At 51.9% G+C, this 21,908-nt stretch overlaps 1 protein-coding gene across 2 annotated transcripts in view; it reads right to left on the reverse strand.

The window, feature by feature from the left end:
• PFKL (phosphofructokinase, liver type) overlaps positions 1 to 21,544 on the reverse strand; it is a 35,774-nt gene extending 14,230 nt beyond the window's left edge. The window contains exons 1-11 of one of the 2 annotated variants that reach the window (XM_077826257.1): positions 21,399 to 21,544; positions 12,931 to 13,004; positions 10,384 to 10,461; positions 6,084 to 6,273; positions 5,022 to 5,187; positions 4,740 to 4,784; positions 4,109 to 4,217; positions 2,608 to 2,703; positions 2,414 to 2,506; positions 1,398 to 1,523; positions 831 to 895 (exon numbers count right to left, since the gene is read on the reverse strand). In XM_077826257.1, the coding sequence (XP_077682383.1) occupies positions 831 to 895; positions 1,398 to 1,523; positions 2,414 to 2,506; positions 2,608 to 2,703; positions 4,109 to 4,217; positions 4,740 to 4,784; positions 5,022 to 5,187; positions 6,084 to 6,273; positions 10,384 to 10,461; positions 12,931 to 13,004; positions 21,399 to 21,489 (1,133 nt within the window). In that variant the 5' untranslated portion in view covers positions 21,490 to 21,544. Of the gene's footprint in view, positions 1 to 830; positions 896 to 1,397; positions 1,524 to 2,413; positions 2,507 to 2,607; positions 2,704 to 4,108; positions 4,218 to 4,739; positions 4,785 to 5,021; positions 5,188 to 6,083; positions 6,274 to 10,383; positions 10,462 to 12,930; positions 13,005 to 20,948; positions 21,098 to 21,398 lie in introns of those variants that run through there. The other variant, XM_077826258.1, reaches the window with a different exon arrangement.
• Between the last annotated feature and the right edge of the window lie 364 nt (positions 21,545 to 21,908).

The following is a 21,908-nucleotide window of genomic DNA, read 5'->3' on the forward strand; positions in this document are numbered from 1 at the left end:
CTCTGCCCATGCAGCATGGACCAGAGCTCCCACCCCAGCCTTCCTCTCTGTGGGCAGCAGGCGTTGGCAGGGAACCCGCAGGGTGAGGGGCTGGGCAGAGGACACGGGAACAGCACAGGGACTAGCATGGGGGGGAGGGTGTATTTTGAAAGGGGGACAGGGATGTGGGGTGGTTGGCAGGAGAGAGATAAAACCTCCCCCAACCTCTCTCACTGCACAGCTCTGATCCCCCCTTTCCACCCTACTTCTCCCTGCACAGCTCCCACCCCCAGCTTCCCTCTGCCTCCTCACTCCCCCAGCGCTGCGAGAAGGGCCAGGACCTGCTGGAGGAAGGGAGGGGCGGGAGAATGGAAATGCAGAGTCCCTCCTGCCCCTACCCTGGGCCTCGTGCACACGCATTTCACTTCCTTGGGCATGTCAGTTTAGCTGTCACCCACCTGCAGTTCCAAATTTCACTCTCAGTAACTGCCAGTGTTGCTCTCCCAAAGAGCCAGGGGTGCGGTGCACAAGCTGAGATCAATCCCAAGGAGTGAGATCAGTTTGGGGAGAATCAAAGCCATTGTCTGAGCCCCAGATGTGCACAAAAATCAATAGAAGAACCAGGTGATTTTGTAAATACGTGATTTCTTTGGGGGGGGGAGGGGGAGGGACTGTAGCTTGGAAACCCCTTGCTCAAATGACCCCATCCCACATCCCCATGAGCCAGAGCAAGTTTCAAAGCAATCTGAGTGAGCATGTGGCTTGTACAGTAATAATCATCTTAAAAAAGGGGAGTGACTCAATCATAGCTATTGCAGAGCTGCTGCTCCGCCATAATCCAAGTGCCTCACCTCCCCCGGAGCTGGATTGCCTCTTCGAACCTCTTCTCATCCATCGCTTTCTGCACTTCCTTTGTCTGAAAAAAAAAAAAAAAAGAGAGAGAGATGGGGAATTCTCAGTGAGAAAGAAAAACCCACATAATTCCAGGGAAGTCAGCTAAATGTACGACACGGTTGAAAATGAAATTACACTTGGCAGAGTCTCTCTTAGTAACCCCCGAGCCTGGCTTGGGGGCAACCAGGGCAGAACAAGGCCAGAAACAGATTCTCTCTCACACACACCCAGACCCAGGCTTTGGACGACAGCAGAAGGGATGTATTGGGACTTTAAATCTCGACACAGGGGATCTGTGTGTGTGAGACTTCGTATTGCTAATGACACATAAAACCCCACCTGCGCATAGCTAGAACAGACCCCCAGATATGCAGATCTCTGAGCCCATCTTCCATTTGTTCTGGGCTCTCGAGTGCTGTTTCTCCCTTGCTAATTGCTGTCACGTACCACAGTACAGTATGAACGAGAGGGAGGCCAACCTGAGCAGTCGAACTTGTCCACCCAGAGCCACCCCATATACTCACCACCTGGACACACTCCATCAGGGGCAGGCGGACAGACTGGTTCCCGGAAAGGCTCACCACGCAGGCGGGCGTGTCAGGCGTGGCCTCCAGCAGCGCCATCACGGCCTCCATTCCCATCTTACTGCTCTGCAGAGGACACAGTAACCTTGGTAAGAGGGCTGATTGTCTAGTGCGGGCCCGCTGCTGCCATGGGCCCCACTGCATGGCTCATGCTCACCTATCAGAGGCAGCCGTGCTAGCGGGAAGCCTCGTACAGACACGCTACTAGGAATCGGAGCATCGCAGGGCTTGGTTACACAAAACACACCACGTGCTAAGGAGAGGCTGAGCTGGCGGGGCACAAACATACCTGAGAGTTGCCGCAGAAAGATCTGCGGCCACCTGGATCTTCTCCCAGACACCCACATGCCAAAAAAACTCCCAGGGAGCGTGCCCCTGCCCCCCCCCCACCCCCACAACAGAGGAGACAGGTGCTGCTGCAACTCCTGTGAGGGTGGTTTTAATTCTGTGCTTGGGCACCAGACAGTACAGCTACGTTTCCCCCCGTTAACTCACTTCCCACACACAGGCATCAGAGCCACGGGCTACTGGACACAGCTCTGGCACAGCCCCTCCGAGGGGGCAGGGAAGAGATGGGTGGATTCTGTGGCTCAGCGGGTTTGTTTCTCTAATTTAGATTATTAGGACCCCAGACCGTTACTAGGCTATTTAAGATTAGGACAGTTAGCAGTCAATTAGGAGGAGTAAACTCCTGAGGGCTGGTCTCTGTTTTGCACAACAGGGTCAAGCACCAACCAAGGCTGCACTGTGCGTGTGACTCCAGGCATTCCCCCAAGCCTGGAAGCAAGTGCCCCTTGCGTCGGGATCTTCTCGGGGGCCCACTTCCTGCTCCCCATGCTGGCTACCAGGATGGGATTTCACCCTCCCAAATGCAGACACTCCAGACCAGTCGCTGCGATCACACACTGGGCCCGCCCGCACACAGCTCCCCTCTCAGCCAAACCGATTGTACCTACCAGCACGCGATCGAACGCCGAGGGGGTCCCGCCACGCTGCACGTGGCCAAGAACGGTCACCCGCGTGTCAAAGCCAAGGCGCTGGACAACCAGCTGTTCAGCAGAGAAAAGAGTGTGGGTTCGGTTCATTACATGTCAATGTACCTCCAGAGCCCCCCAGCAAAGGAGCGCACGCCCCAGAGTGCGTCACTTACATCCTTCACGTAGCTGGAGGAGATGGGTTTGCCGTTCCTGTCGATGGCGCCTTCAGCGATGATGATGATGTTGAGCCGGGACCCTCTGCTGCGTGTCTGCCGCAAGAGAAAGAAACAGCCAAACTTAACTGGAGCTGGCCGGAGCAGACAGACTGGCTGCGCTAGCTGTTCAGGGAGTTCATTGGTGCTCAGCACTGATCATTTGCTCCCTTGCCTGGAGCGGGGAACCGCAGGCTCCTTGGTAAATGGATGGAGGGGATGCACCATGGCTGTGTGCTTCTGTGCCCTCTGCTAACACACAGTGACATCCCTCACTCAAGTCGGGGAGATCTCTTGAAACCTTCTCCAGCCACTGCAGCTCAAGGGCAGAGCAATGTGCCGCCGCACCCCAGGGACGCAGCACAGTGCTGCCTGGTCTGCAGAACCCTAGAAAACAGCCCCCTCCTTCCCACGGAGCTCCATTAACTTCAACAGGGCCCTGCCTCTGTGGGATCGGGCCCTACCTGCCAGTCTTCTCTGGGCCTCCTCTGGGCACGTTTCAGCTGGATTTGTATTCAGCGGCATATTTTGTTTCATTAAAGAGACTGGCTCAACCCTCCTGAACTCCTGTTGATGCGTACACTACCCTTTGTGAAATGCCCGGTTCAGCCTTCATGAGGGGTCAGCTCCTCAGCTGGGGGGAATCGGTGTCGCCTAGTGAGTGCAGTGGAGCAGTTCCAATTCACAGCAGCTGGGGATCTGGCCCAAGCTGTTCCTAACATGACAGAGGAGGGCACAAGAACGAGGCCAGGCCCAGAGCATGCCCACTTATGGAAACCCTAAAGGACTCGCCCCATCAACTGGCTTTGTCTGAAGACACTGTTACCTTCACGCTGTCTAACCCACAACAACTACAGAAGCTGGCTTTCCAAGGAAATGAGCCCGTAGTGGAAACTCTAGTGGAAAAGACAAGGGTTGGACACAACCATGTACATATACATTGTTGCGTGGGAATCAGTGGGGTCCATGTGGGCAGGCAGGTCTGCTGGCATGGAGCAGAGTGCAGGATTGGGGCCCTAATACAGACGTGCGCCCTATAGAGGGGTGCCCATTATACAGTTAACAGAACAAACGAAAGAGATCACGGCTTGGTAAAGGACCAGTGAAGACAAAATATTAAGCATCTGAGTCGGCCTTGCCCACATGCCCCATGTGCATTCTTTCCAAGCACCTGAGCAGCTTTCTGGTTCCACAGTGGTTTTGAATTGAAATTTAGCAGGTGTTTGGCTGACAACATTCGACTGCTGATGTTAAGAATAGACTCCTGCTTTGAAATGGGGGCGTCACTTCATTAAAATCCTCTTTGCCCAAGTGGCCGGACCAAGAGAAGGGCAGATAAAAAGGAGAGAACAGGGAAGAAGAGCAGAAGCTTGGAGTGGCATTTCTCTCTGGATTCCCCACCGCACCGAGCTCCCTTCCCCAGCTGACAGAAGAGGATTGCTGCGTCCCAAACGGCACTCACCTCCCCAAGTCTCTCGCACATGAAATCCTCCCAGCCGTCCTCAGGAGGGGACTCCGGGATGAAAAGCCAGTCAGCACCCGAGGCCAAGGCAGACACCAGCGCCAGGTACCTAGGGAGGCAGACTCAGATTAGCAGCCATGACCGTCAGCCTGCCAACAACAGCAAACAATGGAGGGAAGAAATGTGTCACTTGGGATCGAAACAAGTTCAGGGCTCTCATGGCTTGGGAGTAAACATGAGAGACCCTGTCCACACGACAGCACCTGACAGAGTTAGTGGCATGGTTAGCTTACAATATGCCTTGTGCCGACACACGCTACGGTTACGGTGCTGGTAACTACAGAGGCTGGCAGCAGTCTCCTTTCCACCAGAGCAAACCACTCCCTGGTTCCCATTTGCCCCAGGGTGCATCGCTGATTAGGGTCTTCTCTTGTCTGTTGTGCAGTGCATTCCACACAGCCCAGACCTCCCACTGCCCTCAGCACCACTTCCTCCCCTCCTCCCAAAAACCCACTCTCTTCCCCTCCCGACACTGCCAGCAACCATCCCCACCACACGCCCCCAGTTCTCCCCCTCTCCCAGACAGCCACCCTCGCCTTACCACCTCCCAAAAGCAGGGGCCTGTCCTTACCCACAGTGTCTGCCCATCACCTCCAGCACAAAGGTCCGCTGGTGGCTGCAAAGAGAGAAGGAGGATCAGAATTTGGGGAATAGTGTCTCTCTACAGCAAGGCGCCTTGGCCAGAGTCACGTTCAGTCATCAGAAGGATCCCCCCGTCCCATCCCCCAAGAATCTGGGTCCGAGGCGAGGGCTGTGCAGTGCCAGGTGCGCCATGTCACTGTTCAGTACGGAGCTCTGGCTCTGGCCCTGCCAGCAGAGAGAGGAGGGCATCTGCGAGGGACTCCCCACTCACCTCTGGGCCGTGGTGGTGATCGCATCGATCACCTCCATGATGCGGTGCAGTGCGGAGTCCGTGCCGATCGTCATGTCGGTACCACAGAAATCATTGTCGATGGAGCCCACCAGGCCGACAATGTTCAAGTTACAGTATTTCTTAGCCACCTCCTTGGTGATCTTACCTGCGGGTAAACACAGAGAGGCTGCAGCGATCAACTCCTGACTTTTCCTGCAGAGCAAGACACTGCTCCAGCTGTGGGGCAGAACGGGCCCTGCTTAAGGGCATGCAAAGCAAGCCGTTACATGTTAGATCTAGGTATCCCCGTTCTGCTTGAACAGTGTGAATGGAAAAGGCCATTGTCCTGAGTCTTCCAAGCCCTTTGCTGTAGACAGCAGGAAGCAGCCATGCAGCTCTCAGTTGATGCACCAGAAAAGCAGATATGACAAGCTGCAGTAAGGAGAGTCATTTAAAAAAAGACCAGCCCAGAAATTGGGGTTAATTTCATTGTGATTTCCTCTGTTAGGCCTTTAAATCCGTCAAGCCAACTTCACGATCACACCCCGCTTTCTTCCTGGATCAAACGGAGAGCTGCATTTCCTGATTTACTCCTTTTTGGTATACGTTCGAGACTTCAGGCTCACGTTAGTGATTTAGACTTTGCACCTAAGCCCACATGTCCCTTTGAGCAGAGAAAGGCAGAACAAGAACCACAGTTCAAAGCTGATGCCAGGAAAGTTTAACAGTGAGGGCGATTGGCTATTGGAACAGAGGGCCAACGGACATCTCTTAATGTCTTCACATCCAGACTGGAGGCCTGCCTGGGAGATGCTTTAGCCAAACACAAGTTATTGGGCTCCATGCACTGAGTAAAATTTAATGACCTGTGATGTACAGGAGGTCAGATTAACTGATCTGGTGGTCCCTTCTGGCCTTAAAATCCATGAATCTGATGACGTCTCATGCTCAAGCTATCCCCACTTTTCAGTGCTTTTCAGTGTGGGGGCCTTCTCTCCACTTTGGCTCTGGCTCTGGGGATTAGCAAGTGCAGGTCAGACTGCAGCCTGTGCTGGCACGTACCGTCTTTGACCAGCTCCTCCAGCAGGCCGCCCCATTCTGTCCGGAAGATGTTGGCCCCCGTCAGGCTGCCGTCCCCTCCAATGACGCACAGGTTGGTGATGCCGTGCTGCACCAGGTTGTGGGCAGCCAGGAGGCGCCCCTCTCTCGTGGTGAAGGCTTTGCAGCGGGCGCTGCCAATGATTGTGCCGCCCTACAAACAGAAGAAAAAAGGTGAGAGAGGAACAAACAGCCAGAGCAGCTGGCGGATGCAAGGGGCCAACTGGGTGAGACCGGTCTTCAGGAGCACAAACTCTTGTGGCAAATCCACTTGGGAATCAGTCATAGGAAGCGTCCTGCCCCTACAGCTAGTGGATGGGGAAGGGTGAGCAGGTTACCTGTGGGTAGAGGGGAGGAAAGAGGATGCAGGAACCTTATTCTGGCCCATGTCCCAGTAGGCCAAGATTCAACCGTACCTAGAGCTCTAGAGGGGTCCAACACCTGTGACCGCTGATGTGGTCTCCCAGCTGGCAGCAGGCTCTGGCCAGCTGTCCCCTCTGCTGCCTGCTGTAGCATGCACTAGCCAGGGGAAGATGCTGCTCTGTGTTTCCACCTGTCCTTCCCCAGAACTACCTGCCCTGAGCCAGACTGTGCTGGGACGGCAAGCTGCCACCCCTCCCCCCACCACAGCAGCGTAGCTCGGGCAGGATCCACCTGACGTTTCCGTTTCAAATCTTCCCAGTCTCCTTTGGTCCAAGGGTAGAAAACAGCTGGGGCAGAGTTAACCAGCAACGTACCACCCACCGCCTCCCTGACCGTGCCCCTCGCGTCCATTTGCTGGGATCACAACTCTTCGCCTTCCAACGGAACAATATGGAGTGAGGATGGCTGTTCTCCGGGAGTCGGACTGGCGGGCCTCCCACAAGCTCATCACCAGGGTGTCAGACCCACAGCTTTCCTGACCTCTTTGCAGTCTTTTTATTTGTCTCAGGCACTTCCTTCGGCTCCGATTGCAAATCAAGCCCAAAGAAGTGGTCGCGACCCTCCTGCCCTGAAGGGAGCTAATGTGTCCCCCACCCCTTTGCACCACTAATGGCCTGTCTCGCTGCCAGACAGCTCTCCTTTTGGAAGTGGACTCTCCACAAGGTGCTGGCGAGAACAAACACTCCCTTGGGCACTTGGCAGCCTGGCACCTTGCCCATCCCCGCGAGAGATTGCCCTGTTTCGTTCTAGGTCACAGCTCAGCATGCAAATTGCTTCTGGTTCATTTAGGGGCATGTCCCAGCAAGGAGCCTGCCTGTCTCTGGCTTGCATTTGCGCCTGGGGTTCGCTACAGTTTAGCTGATGTACCTTAACTAGCACTGTGAGGCCTAACTGCTGCTTTTATCCCCATGGACCCTGCTGCCTTGCTACATACTCCCAAGCCCGAGCATGGGGGAGAATTAGGAGCTGGCCTCTTCTCCCCATCACCCCACATTCACAACTGTATGGACAGCAGCTCCCGGGTCAGCAGCGCACCCTACGCCCATGGCGGTAAAAACACCGGCACATGCAAAACAGAGAAGGATTTGGAGAAGGAAAGCAAAGGAGGGAAGACAAGGGAGGCAGAGAGACAAAATGTCACGGATTTCAGGAGCTCGCTACCATGGTTGGCTTTACTGCTTTGGAAAGGCTTGGCGTAAATGCAGAGGGTCGTGCCAGGTCCCTCAGGCAGACGTGGCTGGGACAACAATGTGACATCCCTGCCCCTCTCCTCCGGAGCCAGGCTTCTGAGGTCACTCCCCATGGATGAGCGGGCAGCGCTGCCAAGCGAAGCACGGCATGGCATGCTGAGTGCCAGCGGCTGTGGAACAGCAGCACACAGACGGGGGTGGGGAGGGCATGCAGCACCAGAGCATTACCTGTGAGCAGGGAGACACACTGCTCAAATCGGGGAAGATGCTAGAAGGAGAGGGGGGAAAAACAAGAGAATGGAATGAAAGGGCTCAAGGAACTGAGGGATGCTCCCATGTGGCCGGCATAGCTGGCTGGTCTCAGTCCTGGCTACACAGCAGTTACAGCTTTCTTGAGCGCCTGGTAGATCTCAGCTGGGAATCAATGGGGCTAGCACCTAATCTGGGTCAGTGACCCACACTGCGGCAGACAATGCCAGTATTTCCAAGGCAGAGCCCTGCCCTGCCCCACTAAAGCCCTTGCCCCTTAAACACAGGCTAAGCCAGTATTTCTGTAAGAGTCAAAGTCCCTGCTCCACGACCCCCACCTCCCCAAACGTCTGTTACACCAAGTCACAAACAGAACCAGATTATTCCGGGGGGGCTGAACCACACTTTAGCCGAGCCTCTGACAAAGCAAAGAGCCACGCTGATATACCGTTGGGAAGTATTTTTGTGGCCCCGATTGGTTGTGTGTTTTCACGCTGCACAGCTGTGTTTAAATGTGGCTGTTTTTGTGGGGTAGGCAGGGCCTAGAAGGGGATCTAGCAAGGAGAAGCATTAGGGCTCGAAGGAGAGAAACCACTGGGAAGGCACATCAAGCTGTTTGGTTTTGGAAGCGTATCTGGGGGGGATTGGCTACTTGCTTGTTTTTGACGTTAGACATTCCAGTCCCTCTCTCCTGTGTTTCTAGCAGGGCTGTGACACCATACCAGCGGCACCTGTTTAAATCGCCTTCGGCTGGATCCCTAGCGGGTATAAATCAGCGCTCCCCACTGACTGCAGGGGAGACTGTCTGGGTGACTTCAATAGAGCCACGCTGATTTGTGCCAGCTAGGGATCTGGCCCTTTGGTTTGTTAAAGCCTATTGAACTCAAATGCCTCAGAAATCTGTGGGAGACAAGAAGGCTTTAGGTGCCTTTGTTAAAGATTCAGCAAGCCCTTGTTCACTGAAGGACTCAGAAAGCCTCAGTCCTCATGTGAGACCTCCAGCAAACCAGGGTAAGCTCAGACGTGACAGCCGAGATACTTCAAGGTAAAACCGCAAGCAAACATACAACTCAAACCCACATCTTTTACACATCAGAAAGAAGCAAGACGGAGACAAGGACCAGAGGGCCCAAACCCAATTTATTTCCCAACAGCTGGTCCCCTTTAAGCTGGGGTCCCATCTATGCTACAAGTACACTGTGAGGGGCAGAGGTTCCCCAGCAGATGTAGATGGGCCCTAACCTTGGGTTGACCATGAATCAGACTCTCACTTCGGCCCAGGTGTATCCGAGCCTGCAGCACAGTTCAGGGACACGGTTAGGTCCCATCTATGCTACAGAGCAAACTGTGGCAGGGACAGTGGTACTGCTGTCAGCTGTCTTTGCAGTGCAGGGTCAATGGGCCCTTAAAGGGCCAAGCATATTTTTAACACAGTTGGGGGCTGTCTACCCAGCTGACACCAAACCTGTGTTATCGCACCGATCGACCACAACTCAGTGCACCAGTCCTTGATTAGTCTGGCTGTGCAGTCAAGACCAAAGCTGATGCAGGACCTTGATGTGAGAAGCACAGACTAAGCCGACTCAGGTGTGAGGGGGAAGGAGATGTCTAAATCATACAATGGAGTCAAATCAAACCAAAGGCGTGTTTCAGTAGGAGGCGAATCACTGTTATCAAGAGGGACAGGGAAAGGATACCCATTCCCTGCCTCAGGGGGCTTGGGAAAGGGGCACGCACAGACATGGACGGAACACTTTAGCAGGTTTAATGAGGTGTCATCTCTGAGATGGCCCCCTTCCTGCTCTCCAGAGGCAAAGGGCACAGCTAACACTGTTTCTCCGGCCTTGCTATGCTGCCGGATGGCTTACACTGACTTCCCCTCCAGGGGACAGCCTCTTTCCAGAAACACTTTCTCCACGCTGTCTCCTGCTAGCAGAGAATGGAGCACACACAGCGCTGTATAATCAATCACTCCCTACTCCCAGCGTGCCCTGGGCCTGCAGTTGCAATCATTAGGACAGGAAGAACAGCCTCTATCCCCAGGCGAAACAGTGTGCCCTGATGTTCAACATGTGCTAGATGGATCCAGCATCTAGACTCCATCGAACTGCACTAGAACATGGTTTAGTTTTGCCCTACGTGACCAGTCAAACTGAGCTATAAAACCGAGCTCGGCAAACTCAATGTGAGCCCAGTGTAAACAGGACAATGGGGAGCAATGACTAGGATTTTATATGTTATTACTAAATCATTTCAGAAAATCCTCTCCAGCTCTGACCTCCGCAGACCAGAGGAAATCGCAACACTGGGCAGATGCGTCAGAGATGCATGTGAGCTGCACAAGTTAAAAGGGAAGGACCAAGAGGCCTTTATACTCAGAGGGCGATGGCAACATAGCTTACCAGCTGAATGATGTTCGAGACGCTCAGCCAGTTTGCTCGCTTAATGTTCTCTCCTCCTTCCACCAGCCCCTCGTAGCCCTGCAAACAGAAAAGCAAAGAAGCAGACGTGAAAGGGTGCCTTGCTGAAGCAGGGCCTGTCCAGCCAGCCAACGCCCAGCAGCTCCTGCGCGGCTGATCCGATTCACTGGTCCATTTTGGCTATGCATCTCTCTGGGCCTGGGTGAGGGATCGGTGAGGCAGACACATCACGGGAGAGTGAGACTGTAAAGCTGCTCCTTGGCAGGACGGCAGGTAACCCTTGTGTGAGTCCCCGCAATGGCAACTGCAGACTGGGGTTAGTGCAGAGCCTGCTAGGCATGTCCAAGGCAGCAGGAAGGTAATGCTGCCCCCAGGTGACTGACAGTTTGGGTTCAGGGCCCCGCGTCGGTTACTGGCAATCAGAAATTCCTCCCTCAGCCACAGAGCATCTCCCTGTGTCTGCTAAGGGCCGAAACAGACCAGGAGGGACACAGCTAGCTTCCCCTCTCCTGTTCCACCTCCCCTTCCCTGCCTTTCTCCCTCAGGAGCGAATGGGGCACGGAAACCCTCACATCTCACTGTGCGTGTGGGATAGGGTTGCCAACTTTGTAATATTTAAAAAACGGACACTGCCCTGCCCCTTCCCCTCCTCTTCCCTGAGGCCCTGTCCCCATTTACTCCTCTTCCCCCCACCCACCGTTGCTCACTGCTGTTTGCCTCTCCCCAGCAGATCTGACCGGATACTGTCAGGTCCCCTTTTCAACAAGACTTTCTGGTCAAAAACCAGGCACCTGGCCACCCTAGTGTGGGGGAAGGGGAGAAGTTAGCTTAGTTCAAATATTTACAATAAAAAACTCAGGGCCAGATCCTCAGCCTGTGTAAAGCCAATGGAGTAAATGGCTCTGCGGTGGGAAGTGCCCCTCATGAGTGCCAGGAGGAGAGCAGGAGCACCAATGTTTTGCTTCACAGAATCCGCCCAAGCCAAAGGCTGCTGAGGGACACTTCGGCTGCTGGGGTGGCTGGAACAGGCATGCAGCAGTGCCCAGTAGCATGCTTGCAAAGAAGGAACAGAACAAAGCTCGGGACCTCCTGAGAGTTCAAGCGGGAATCACACCCCACAACCTCCCACGATAGGCTGCAGGGGTGAATGGCGTCAAAATCTCACTAGCTCTTCAAGCAGTTAGCATTTGTAATCCAGCTCCTTGTGGGGAGGGGAGGAGTGGCTGGGATGGGGGAGGACTAAAAGAAGGCAAAGGGGAAGTTTTAAATTGTCCTCTTCCCAAAATAGCCTGCTGCTATGTTTCCGCCACTTTTACACTTATTTGCTAGTGGACAAGCTCAACAGCCCAGATTTGACTTTGGGGCTTGAGGAGTCCAAGGAGAAAGAGCAGGGATTATAAAAACGAAGCGTGGTTAGATGTTGGCTGCATGTGTGTTTATTTAGTGTGTGGTTTCAGCTTTGCGCAGATAGCAAAGATAGCAGACCTTAATTAAACTGCCCACATCGTGGACACTAGTGTGGTTAGATTTCAGCTACATGCATGTTTATTTAGCGTGTGGTTTCCAATGCAAGCCTGGGGCCAGCCCTTGTTGGCAAAATGAGCTAGATCCATACCTTCCATTTGTAATGGCACAGCGAGAAAACCCTCTGTTCCCAGTGACAGATTAGCCACTGGGCCATGGGGGCCTATGCCCAGGGGCCCCGATCCTCTCCGCCTGCCACCCCAGCGCTCCTGCCGGGGAGCAGGGGAAACCCTACCCCCACCCCACTGCCTGGCAGGAGCGCCAGCTGAGGGGTCAGAGGGCCATGCCCCCATGCCCAACCCCATTTACCTGGCAGGAGCGCGGGGGGAGGACACGACACGAGCCCCCACTTGCTCTGGCCCATGACCCCACAGAAGCTTAATCCACCTCTGTCCATCCCAACTGGATGTGGCCGTACAACCCGGCTGCGCACCCAGCAGCAACTGTGCTAAGAACCTGGCAACTCTCTGCCTTAAACTGAAGTCACCACAAATGAAGCGGAGCAAGCCCATGGGAGTGAAGGGGGAGGGGAGAGGGGACCCTTTAAAAGAAATGTCCATGATTGTAGGGATCACGATACCAAGGAGCTAAGAGAAAGGGCTTCTCCTGCTCAACAGCTCTGCCAATGAACCTGTCACGTGCTATAGCTAACCCATCTATCCCAGTTTGGGGTTTCCACTGGGCAGAAGCCCTCAGTCACGTCAACTTGACGTTAACACACTGGAGACTAGGAGTCACAACTCCTGGGTTCCACCTAGGGCAAGTCCCTTCTCCTCTTTCACCCCCGTGTAATCATTTGCAAAGCAGGGGTGCGATCATCCTTCCCTTTCACAGGCAGGCTCTGAGCAGAGGTCACTAGAGGTGAAAGGATGCTGAACTACCAGAGCATAACCAAACCAGTGTATTTCCCCCTCCAAGTTCCATAGGTGGCACTTAGCCATTTACAAGACGAAGCTATACAACCTCTACCCCTTGAGAATGACAGAAAAAAATATTGAATCGAACCTCATAGATCAGGAAAACTTTTGCTCCAACGTATATTCCCATGCGAGTCACAGCACGGACGGCGGCATTCATACCTGGAAAGGGAGTACAAAATAAATCATAGTCAATACTGAGCACTAGGGCATAGGGGCCACAAAACAGGGACCAGTCCTTATAGTCCAGAGTTTCAATATGGTTCACGTTGCTATTAGATCAAAGCAATTTATAATCTCGATAACAATCACAAAGTTGGGGGAGTAAGAGTATAGGTTTATTACTATTTCTCACCATTATGAAGGAATTCAACAACAGATACATAGACTAGGATTAGGAAAGCTAGCTACACTTAATACAGGTAAGTAGCTTTCATGTACAAGAAAGTAACACCTTATAAATAACCACTTCCTCATCTACAGCTAAACCAGACCCAATAGAATAAATACGCTCACAGTACCTGAGTCCCTCCAGATTCCTCTTGCACTGTGATTATACAGATTACCAGGCCTTCCCAGTGGCTAGCTTCAACCTTGGGAAGAATTATAAACCTTGCCCTCAGAACATTCTTTGTCTTTGACAGCAGGTGTTAGCTCTTGTATTCCCCAGCATGTGGCTAAAACTCTTACTTGCCTGGCAGGGTTAAATGGGGAACCCCAGGTGGCTTCTGGGGGGGAAAGAGAAGAAGATACTGAAATGAAGAGGGGAGGAAGGAATGTAGAAATGAGAGGGAGAGAATAAACAAGAGGGGATGAGGAAGGAGAGAGAGACATGAGAGCAGGACCAAGGAAATGAGAAAGTAATTGTAGGAATAAGGGGTGTTTTGTTTTGTTTTGTTTGGGGAGGGGGGGAGGTTTGCTTGGTTTTTCTTGTTTTTGTTTTTTAGTTTCTTTCAGCTACTGCTATTAGACTGACAACCATAGCAAAGGTTTCAGAGTAGCAGCCATGTTAGTCTGTATACGCAAAAAGAAAAGGAGTACTTGTGTCACCTTAGAGACTAACAAATTTATTTGAGCATAAGCTTTCATGAGCTTACAGCTCACTTCATCGGATATTTCACCATAAATCCTCTCGCCTAAAGCTTTGCAATTCCTCCCCCTATTTGAAAAGATGTGAGAGTGGGGAGTACACCAGACAGAAACAATCAAACCCATTTGTTCCAACCAAAATTAAAGTGATCACCTGTGAAAGTGCTGGACTAGAAGGACGGTGGATAAAAATTTTAAAAAATCTGATTTTTTTAAATTAAGTTGGATTTTTTTTTTAAAAAAACTCTTATTTCTGAAAATATATTATAATTTAAACAAAAGAAATCTGATTTAAATAAAAAAAATACAGTTAATCCCTCTGTTTAAGAAATAAGAACATAAGAATGGCCCTACTGGGTCAGACCAAAGGTCCATCTAGCCCAGTATCCTGTCTTCCGACAGTGGCCAGTGCAAGGTGCCCCAGAGGGAATGAACAGAACAGGTAATCATCAAGTGATCCGTTTAGCTGTAAATGTGAAACATGTTTTGATAAGTATCCAAAACATGTAAGGTCGTTTTAATACAAATAAACTTCACATGCTGTTGTGTGTGTTTAATTAAATTCCAGTTACCATCCTAATGCAGCTTGATGCAAAGCATGCACAAAAAGTTAATTATGTAGTATAATAAATTAGTAAATAAGCAATATCTCATTCACCATTTTCTGACATACTAAAAATGTACAGTTTATAAAAATCTGAAAATATTAAGCTATATAGTTACTTAAATAAATGTATATAGTTATAGTGTACCTTCCTAGATAGCAAAAAGATGTACCAAATATAGTGTCAAGGTTCTATTTAGTTGTAAATCAACATGATTTAATGGTTCTATGTCAACCAATGAGTTTGCACCAATTAAAATAGATTTAAACTGAGGCTTCCCACTCAGTGATTTAAATTGCTTTGATTTAAATCAATCCCCGCTGCCTAGAACCAGATACCGTGCAGGCAGGTACTTCACTAGTGGTCTAGTAAATCCAAGGATCTGTATCCGCCTCACTATTTATTCCAGGATCAGACAAGTCCTGATTAGACACAGCCAAAGCGAGTGGTGCTTGTGAAGGAATATCACAAAGGACTAGGATGAGCCCTCCAGAATCATTTGACTTTTGGCCTAAATCAGATGGACTCCAACTGCTTGGAGATGAAAGGCTGTTAACTGACTGTGAGATCTCTCTATGGCTGGTTTCACACTAGCTTACCCCATCTGATCACAAGTGCTGATTAACATTATGTAGCATAGAGCAGGTTCCCCTTAATGCTCTTCCTTCACATCTATCTCCTTTTCCTGTTACTTACCACAGTGCTAGAACCATTTGGTTCCTCCCTTTCTCTATGGGTGCTCCTTTCAACCCAAGTTTATTTCAGGTCCTTGGAAGATAATGTAGCAAGTCTCAGCTGTTTTCCCACCTGATTGGGCAATTTCAGTTTCAGATCCCAGTGTCTGTCCCTTGGGGTTAGAGTTGTGCCAATGGGGGACAGGATGGCTAGCAGTTCTTTGAACAAACCTCCACGTCCTGATGCTTCCTATGAAAATTCAGGCTGCATTAACTTTGGCTCAGTAGACCACACTGCCAAACAAGCCAGCCTTTCATTTGTGTTCATAATGGGCCGACTCCAGTGACATCGCCAGAGATTAATCTGACCCAATATATTTGTGTGTTAAAATGCATTAAAAACCACTTTTCCTTGTTAAAAAAATTAAGCCAGTCACTCAAAGCAAAAACATAGCTGGCCAGGTGAATCCCTACCCAGATATACAATCAGCCTTTATCAAGGGGCAGGCCTCAAACATGTACCTGGCATATACCAGCCTGGGAGCTTAGGCTACCAGCTGTGGCAAAATACACTGGTGCTAGAAACATTGGTTTTTTAAAGTGACAGCTCAGATTCTGCAGAACCCCGATGCTGCTTGTTGAGGAAGGTTTCCTGTTCACCGCAGGAAATTGAAGGAGAGGATTTCTCAAGTATCTGCCCAGGGGGGAGCCTTCTAACCTTTGTTTAGAGGTGACATGCAAAAGCACTGCTCAAAGTTACAAGCTTGCCCACAAGATGCCACAAGAAAGAAAAATGGAGATGGCGGTTTAAGAAGAGAAGCAGTACTGTATGGTCAAACAACCCCAGAGATTTACCACTGCCTTGCAATCCAGAGAAATGTGAGCTGCACCCCTCCTGGGGATCCTCTGACATGCCAAGTACCATGCCAGCTACCCTGAGCAAAGGCATATGGAAAAAAGGGTTAGAAATGGAACAGTTTGTTCACGCCTTAGTTAGCTGTTCTTTGTGCTTTTACTGACCCTGGCAGCAAAACTAGGACATAAGCAGCTCAGACTATCAGAGAAGACAGTGATGTCACATGAACATTAACATTACAAAAACAACGAGGAGTCCTTGTGGCACCTTAGAGACTAACAAATTTATTTGGGCATAAGCTTTCTCTCAGGTGCCACAAGGACTCCTCATTGTTTTTGCTGATACAGGCTAACACAGCTACCACTCTGAAACCTATTAACACTAAGTAGTACCTGAGGCCAACCGGATTGGAGCCTCATCATCCTAGGCACAAACACAGAAGTGACAGCCCATCCTCCCAAGAGTTCACAATTTAGGTCGGGGTGGGCAAACTACAGCCCGCGGGCCACATCCGGCCCCTTGGGGCTTTGGATCTGGCCCGCGGGATTGCCACCGCCACGGGCTCCGCGCCACTCCTGGAAGCAGCCACACCACGTCCCTGCAGCCCCTGGGGGTAGGGCTGGGGTGAGGGGGCAGAGAGCTCTGCACACTGCTCTTGCCTGTGGGTATCTCCCCCAAAGCTCCCATTGGCCAGGAACAGGGTACCGTGGCCAATGGGAGCTTCGGAGAAAGTACCCACAGGGAGCTCTCTGCGCCCCCCATCCACCCCAGGGGCCGCAGGGACGTGGTGCCAGCCACTTCCTGGAGTGGTATGGCGTGGCGCGGGGCCAGGGCAGGCAGGCAGGGAGCCTGCCCTGGCCTCGGTGCGCACCGCTGCCACCCAGGAGCGGCTTTAGGTAAGCAGCACCGGGCCGGAGCCTGAACCCCTACTGCAGCCACACCCCAACTCCCCACCCTGAGCCCCCTGCTGTACCTCGCACCCCTCCTGCACTCCAATTCCCTGCCCTGAGCCCCTGCCGCACCCCTACTCCCTGCCCTGAGCCCCCTGCTGCATCCCGCACCCCTCCTGCACCCCAACCCCATGTCCTGAGCCCCCTGCCGTATCCCGCACCCCTCCTGCACTCCAAACCCCTGCCCTGAGCCCCCTGACGCATCCCGTACCCCTCCTGCACCCAAACTCCCTGCCCTGAGCCCCCTGCCACATCCCACTCCCCTATTCCCTGCCCTGAGCCCCCTGCCGCATCCCACACCCCACCTGCACCCCAACCCCCTGCCCTGAGTCCCCTCATACAGCCCGCACCCCTCCTCTGCCTCAACCCCTTTCCCTAAGCCTCTTCCTGCACACCACCCCCCCTCCCATCCCCCACACCCTAACCCCCTACCCTGGCCCTGCAAGCAATTTCCCCACCCAGATGTGGCCCTCGGGCCAAAAACTTTGCCCACCCCTGATCTAGGTGAATGAGACAGACAAACTAATGGATTAGGGTGGGGGGAAAGAGGGTAAACAGCATAAGTGCAGTTCTCAACCAATCAGGAGTAGCAATAACAACTTGTCACCTGCCAGTGCCTAGCTGTTCTCAGGTCTTGTTAAAATGAAAACTCTAGAGCGGTGGTTTTCAACCTCTTTTCATTTGCGGACCCCTAAAAATTTTCAAATGGAGGTGCAGACCCCTTTGGAAATCTTAGACATGGTCTGCAGATCCCGAGAGGTACGTGGACCACAGGTTGAAAACCACCAGCCTAGTTACACTGGGCCAGATCTCGCAAACACTTACACACGTAAGTAGCTTTACTGTGTCTATTAACTTCTCTGAGGCTATTCATGTGAGTTGAGTTACTCTCACCTGCTAGGTTTCAGAGTAGCAGCCGTGTTAGTCTGTATTCGCAAAAAGAAAAGGAGTACTTGTGGCACCTTAGAGACTAACCAATTTATTTCAGCATAAGCTTTCGTGAGCTAGTGTTTGCAGGACTGGATCCACTGTGCGTAATTACAGCTATGTACTATACTTACTGCTCCTTCGAAAATTTACAAAAGACTGATGGAGCCTTTAAACATACAAAATAAGATCATTTCTATAGTTTATCCTTAAATTGACCTAACAGTAAGAAATGCCCCAGTCTACTCCCAGCCTTTGATTCTGAAATCAGAGCAGTGCCTGTCATCATTAACATGCTCTTTGCCCTGCCAGACAAACATCAATGAAGTAGGAGTGAAGTTGCAAGAACAGATTGTGCAAGCACTTGTCTACAGGCTAGAAAGATCTCCTTCAGGGCACAGCCACTCCCAGAATTCCAGCACTCAGCAGAATCTAATGTTGGCTTTCTAGCTAATCCTTGGACTGCAGCATATAAAACAAACTAACGCACATGAGGCTTAAACAAGCTGTCTACAAGTTTATCCTATGTCTGAGAATGAAACTGCGCAGAGGAAAAATACAGTAATCCCAGCCATGTGGATCGGCAAGAAAATGCATTGGCAGGATATCAGTAAGTGCTGGGCTGATCTCTAGGGCCCCGATTCAGGAAAGCATTTTAGCACATGCTCATAAACCTAACTTTAAGCATGTGCTTAAGTGCTTCCCTGAATTGATATTTGGGGAAATGGGGTATTTTCTATCAGGCAGGCAGGCTCCTCCTTCCCTGGTTTCATTAGTCCAACACCTTAAAACAAAGCTTAGCGAGGTTAATTTAGGCACCACCAGACCTCTGTTTTCCAACTTATCGCTGCCATTTCCACTAGGGAAGAAGAGGAATATAAAAAGGGGTTGTGATATTTATAATAGTACGGGGTGCATGATCTATACAATAAACATGCTGAGTCAGATCCTCAGCTTGTGTAAATCCACATAACTTCATTGAAATCAAGGGATCTATACTGATTTACACAGGTTAAAGATCTAGCCCATCGTGCTCAACATGTTCATATTGCATGCAAATAAATTTTACTGCAACAGTAGGATTCAGAAATTGAGGCACAAAGAAGCCAAGAAATTAGGAATTAAGGCCAGATTAGGAGATCTAAGCGTACAGAACTTTGCCAAATGACTGCTAATGGGGCAACATGATAACTACAAGTATTTGAAGGATGTAAACAAATAAGGAAAGAGGAATTGTTTGAGTTTTTTTCTCAAGGGCACATAACTAGGAGTATTATGACGATCTATATAGCACTGCTGGTGTGGATGGCAGTTTTAGACAAGTGACAAGACAAAAGCTTTGCCATAAAGTTTAACAATCTAAATTAGACAGATTACTCAACGGCAACAGACTATGGAGGGAGGTGTCAACTGAAAACAAGGGGAAAAGATACAAAAGTATTTGTATATAACCCCATGTTTTCAGTTGCTGATAGTTTTCCAAAACTTTCACCTTTCAGGCTCAAGTTTTCCAGAACTGCTCTCTGTCTCAAGTTGAAATTTCTGGAATGCCTGGGCACAGCTGGTTCCGCCCCTTTGGAGTGTAAGAATGAAAATATAAATGATACTCTCACCATTATAAAATCGGTTCTAGATCTTTATTTTAAACTGCTTTACTGCTCACAGGGCTGCGGTTGTGAAGATGGAATTGGCACTCTAATATTCCCCTTATTTTAGAAATAGCGTGCGTGGAGCAGCTGCTGTTATTACATGAGGGTGCAGGGGGCAGATGCAGACACTAAAGCTCATTCTTCATTTTGAAAGGTGGGCATTGGACTGCAGAGGTCAGAGCAGACAGTGGCAGGCTGCAGAATCCACCATGCCCTTGCTGCTATGTTAAGCAATGTTTAAATCAAAAGAATCCATGCCTTAATAAGAACAGCACCCTGTGCTCATATCATTATAGGCTCTTATAAGGGGTATAGTTTAGATGCACTCTTGCCATTTCTTGATGTTTCAGTGCTTATTATTATTAATCATGGTTTATTACAGTAGTGCCTAAGGACTAACCAAGACCAGGGTTTCATTGTACTAGGCACTGTACAAACAGAATACTAGACAGTCCCTGTACCGAAGAGCCGACAATTGAAATACACCAGACAGACACGGGAAAGGTGTAGCTCACACAAGCAGAGTGGACAATGTGATGGCAGCAAGTGGCATATTAGTGCCCTGATTTTTTTTACCCATATGAAAGATGAACTGATTAAAAAAAAGAAATAACCATTTAAGATGCCAAATGCTCCTGAAGATTACATTTTAAAACAAAAAAGATACAATATAGTAAATCCGTTTCTTTACATCCTGACTGTAGCTGAGCAGATTTTTCATTACTCTGAAATCTCTGCTATCAGTGTAAACATCCAGTATTACCATCACCCTAATCACAGATTCAATAACTGTGCCATAAAGTGGTAATACACTGATCTCCTGGTAGGGACAGTTGTAGACTGTTCCCTTTATTTCCAATCCCTAGTCAGTTTCACTGCAGGTCACTCCTGGGCCCCCATCTGGTCTGGCTCACACACTTGGCAACTATGTAAAAGAAGCGGGTAGGGCAGGGTAACCTCACAGCGGCCACTAGACCAACAGGCAGGCCACAGCCAGACAGTAGGCACAGCCGCTGGGGGCAGCGGGGCAACATGCCCCATACATTTCACCCTGCTGGGTTTGTGCCCCTCATGGCAGAGCTGAGGGTCATTGGGGCCTGGCTCTCAGAGGTGCTGAGCGCTCACAGCTCCAGGTGCACAGGCCGTGTGACTGAGCACAGGGCACCATAGCGACAGGCAAGGCCTGGCACGCGAGAGGCCTGGGTGCTGCACCTGTGGGTGTCAGGGCGAGAGGGGATCCCCACCTGGCTCCCCTGCATCGCCCTGACCTCTATGCCACTGGCCAGGCCCTCTGCCCAGGCAGGGCCCCCGGCATGTCCCCCTCCACCCTCTAGGGCCCAGGCACTGCCAGGCCACCTGGGCTGAGAAGGGCTCAGGGATCGGCTGGCGATGTCTGGCCACCACGCGCGCTCCGCGATGGACCTCTCAGGGCTGCCCCCCCGACCATCGAGGGCTCCGGGGCGATTAGCAGTGGCGCCCGCCCCGCCGCGAGGGTGCTGAGAGGCCGGAACCCCGCCTCTGGGATCTATTGCTCAGGCCGGTCGCCATGACTGGAGGCACGTTCACCAACAGCACACACGTGACTCCGCTTTGGGCACGTGCGACCCGAGACCCTCAGTCCCCCTCGGAGGGGGCGAAGAGCGAGCCCGAGAGGAGCCCGTGCAGCCCCCAGGGACGGGGGGGGGGCGGATTGGGGGGCCCGGAGCAGCCCCCGGCGAGGGGAGGAGGCTTGTGGGGGCGGGCTGCAGGCAGCCCCCCCATGCAGGGATGGAAGGGGGGCCGGGGTGCGGGGAGTGGGGGGCTCACCTTGCGCGTCCCCCCCGCTGGTGAGCACCGCCAGGGCCATACCGGCCCCCGCCATCCGCAGCTTCTCCAGGTCCAGCGCCGCCGCCGCCATCCCGCCGGCTCCGCGCCCAGCCGCCGCCAGCGCAGCACCGGCCGCAACCAGCCGAGCGCCGCCTCCCCGCGACCTTCAGCCTCGCTCCGCCCTGCCCGGGCCCCCGCCCCGCTGCTGCGGCCGGGACACCCGGCTACTGCCAGCCCCGCGTGCCTTGACACCCCAGCCCCCGCCCTCATATAGAGACAGCCCCGATCCCCCCGCCACTGACACCCCCCTGCTGTGACACCCCCGCCAGAGCAACCCCCACCTCCTATGACACCCCCAACCCCATATACAGACAGCCCCGATCCCCCCCGCCACTGACACCCCCCTGCTGTGACACCCCCGCCAGAGCAACCCCCACCTCCTACTGACACCCATATAGAGACAGCCCCAACCCCCCCTGCTGTGACACCCCCGCCCCAGCAACCACCACC

This window comes from Eretmochelys imbricata, chromosome 9 (assembly GCF_965152235.1).
Source record: "Eretmochelys imbricata isolate rEreImb1 chromosome 9, rEreImb1.hap1, whole genome shotgun sequence".
NCBI classification, from domain to species: Eukaryota; Metazoa; Chordata; order Testudines; family Cheloniidae; genus Eretmochelys; species Eretmochelys imbricata.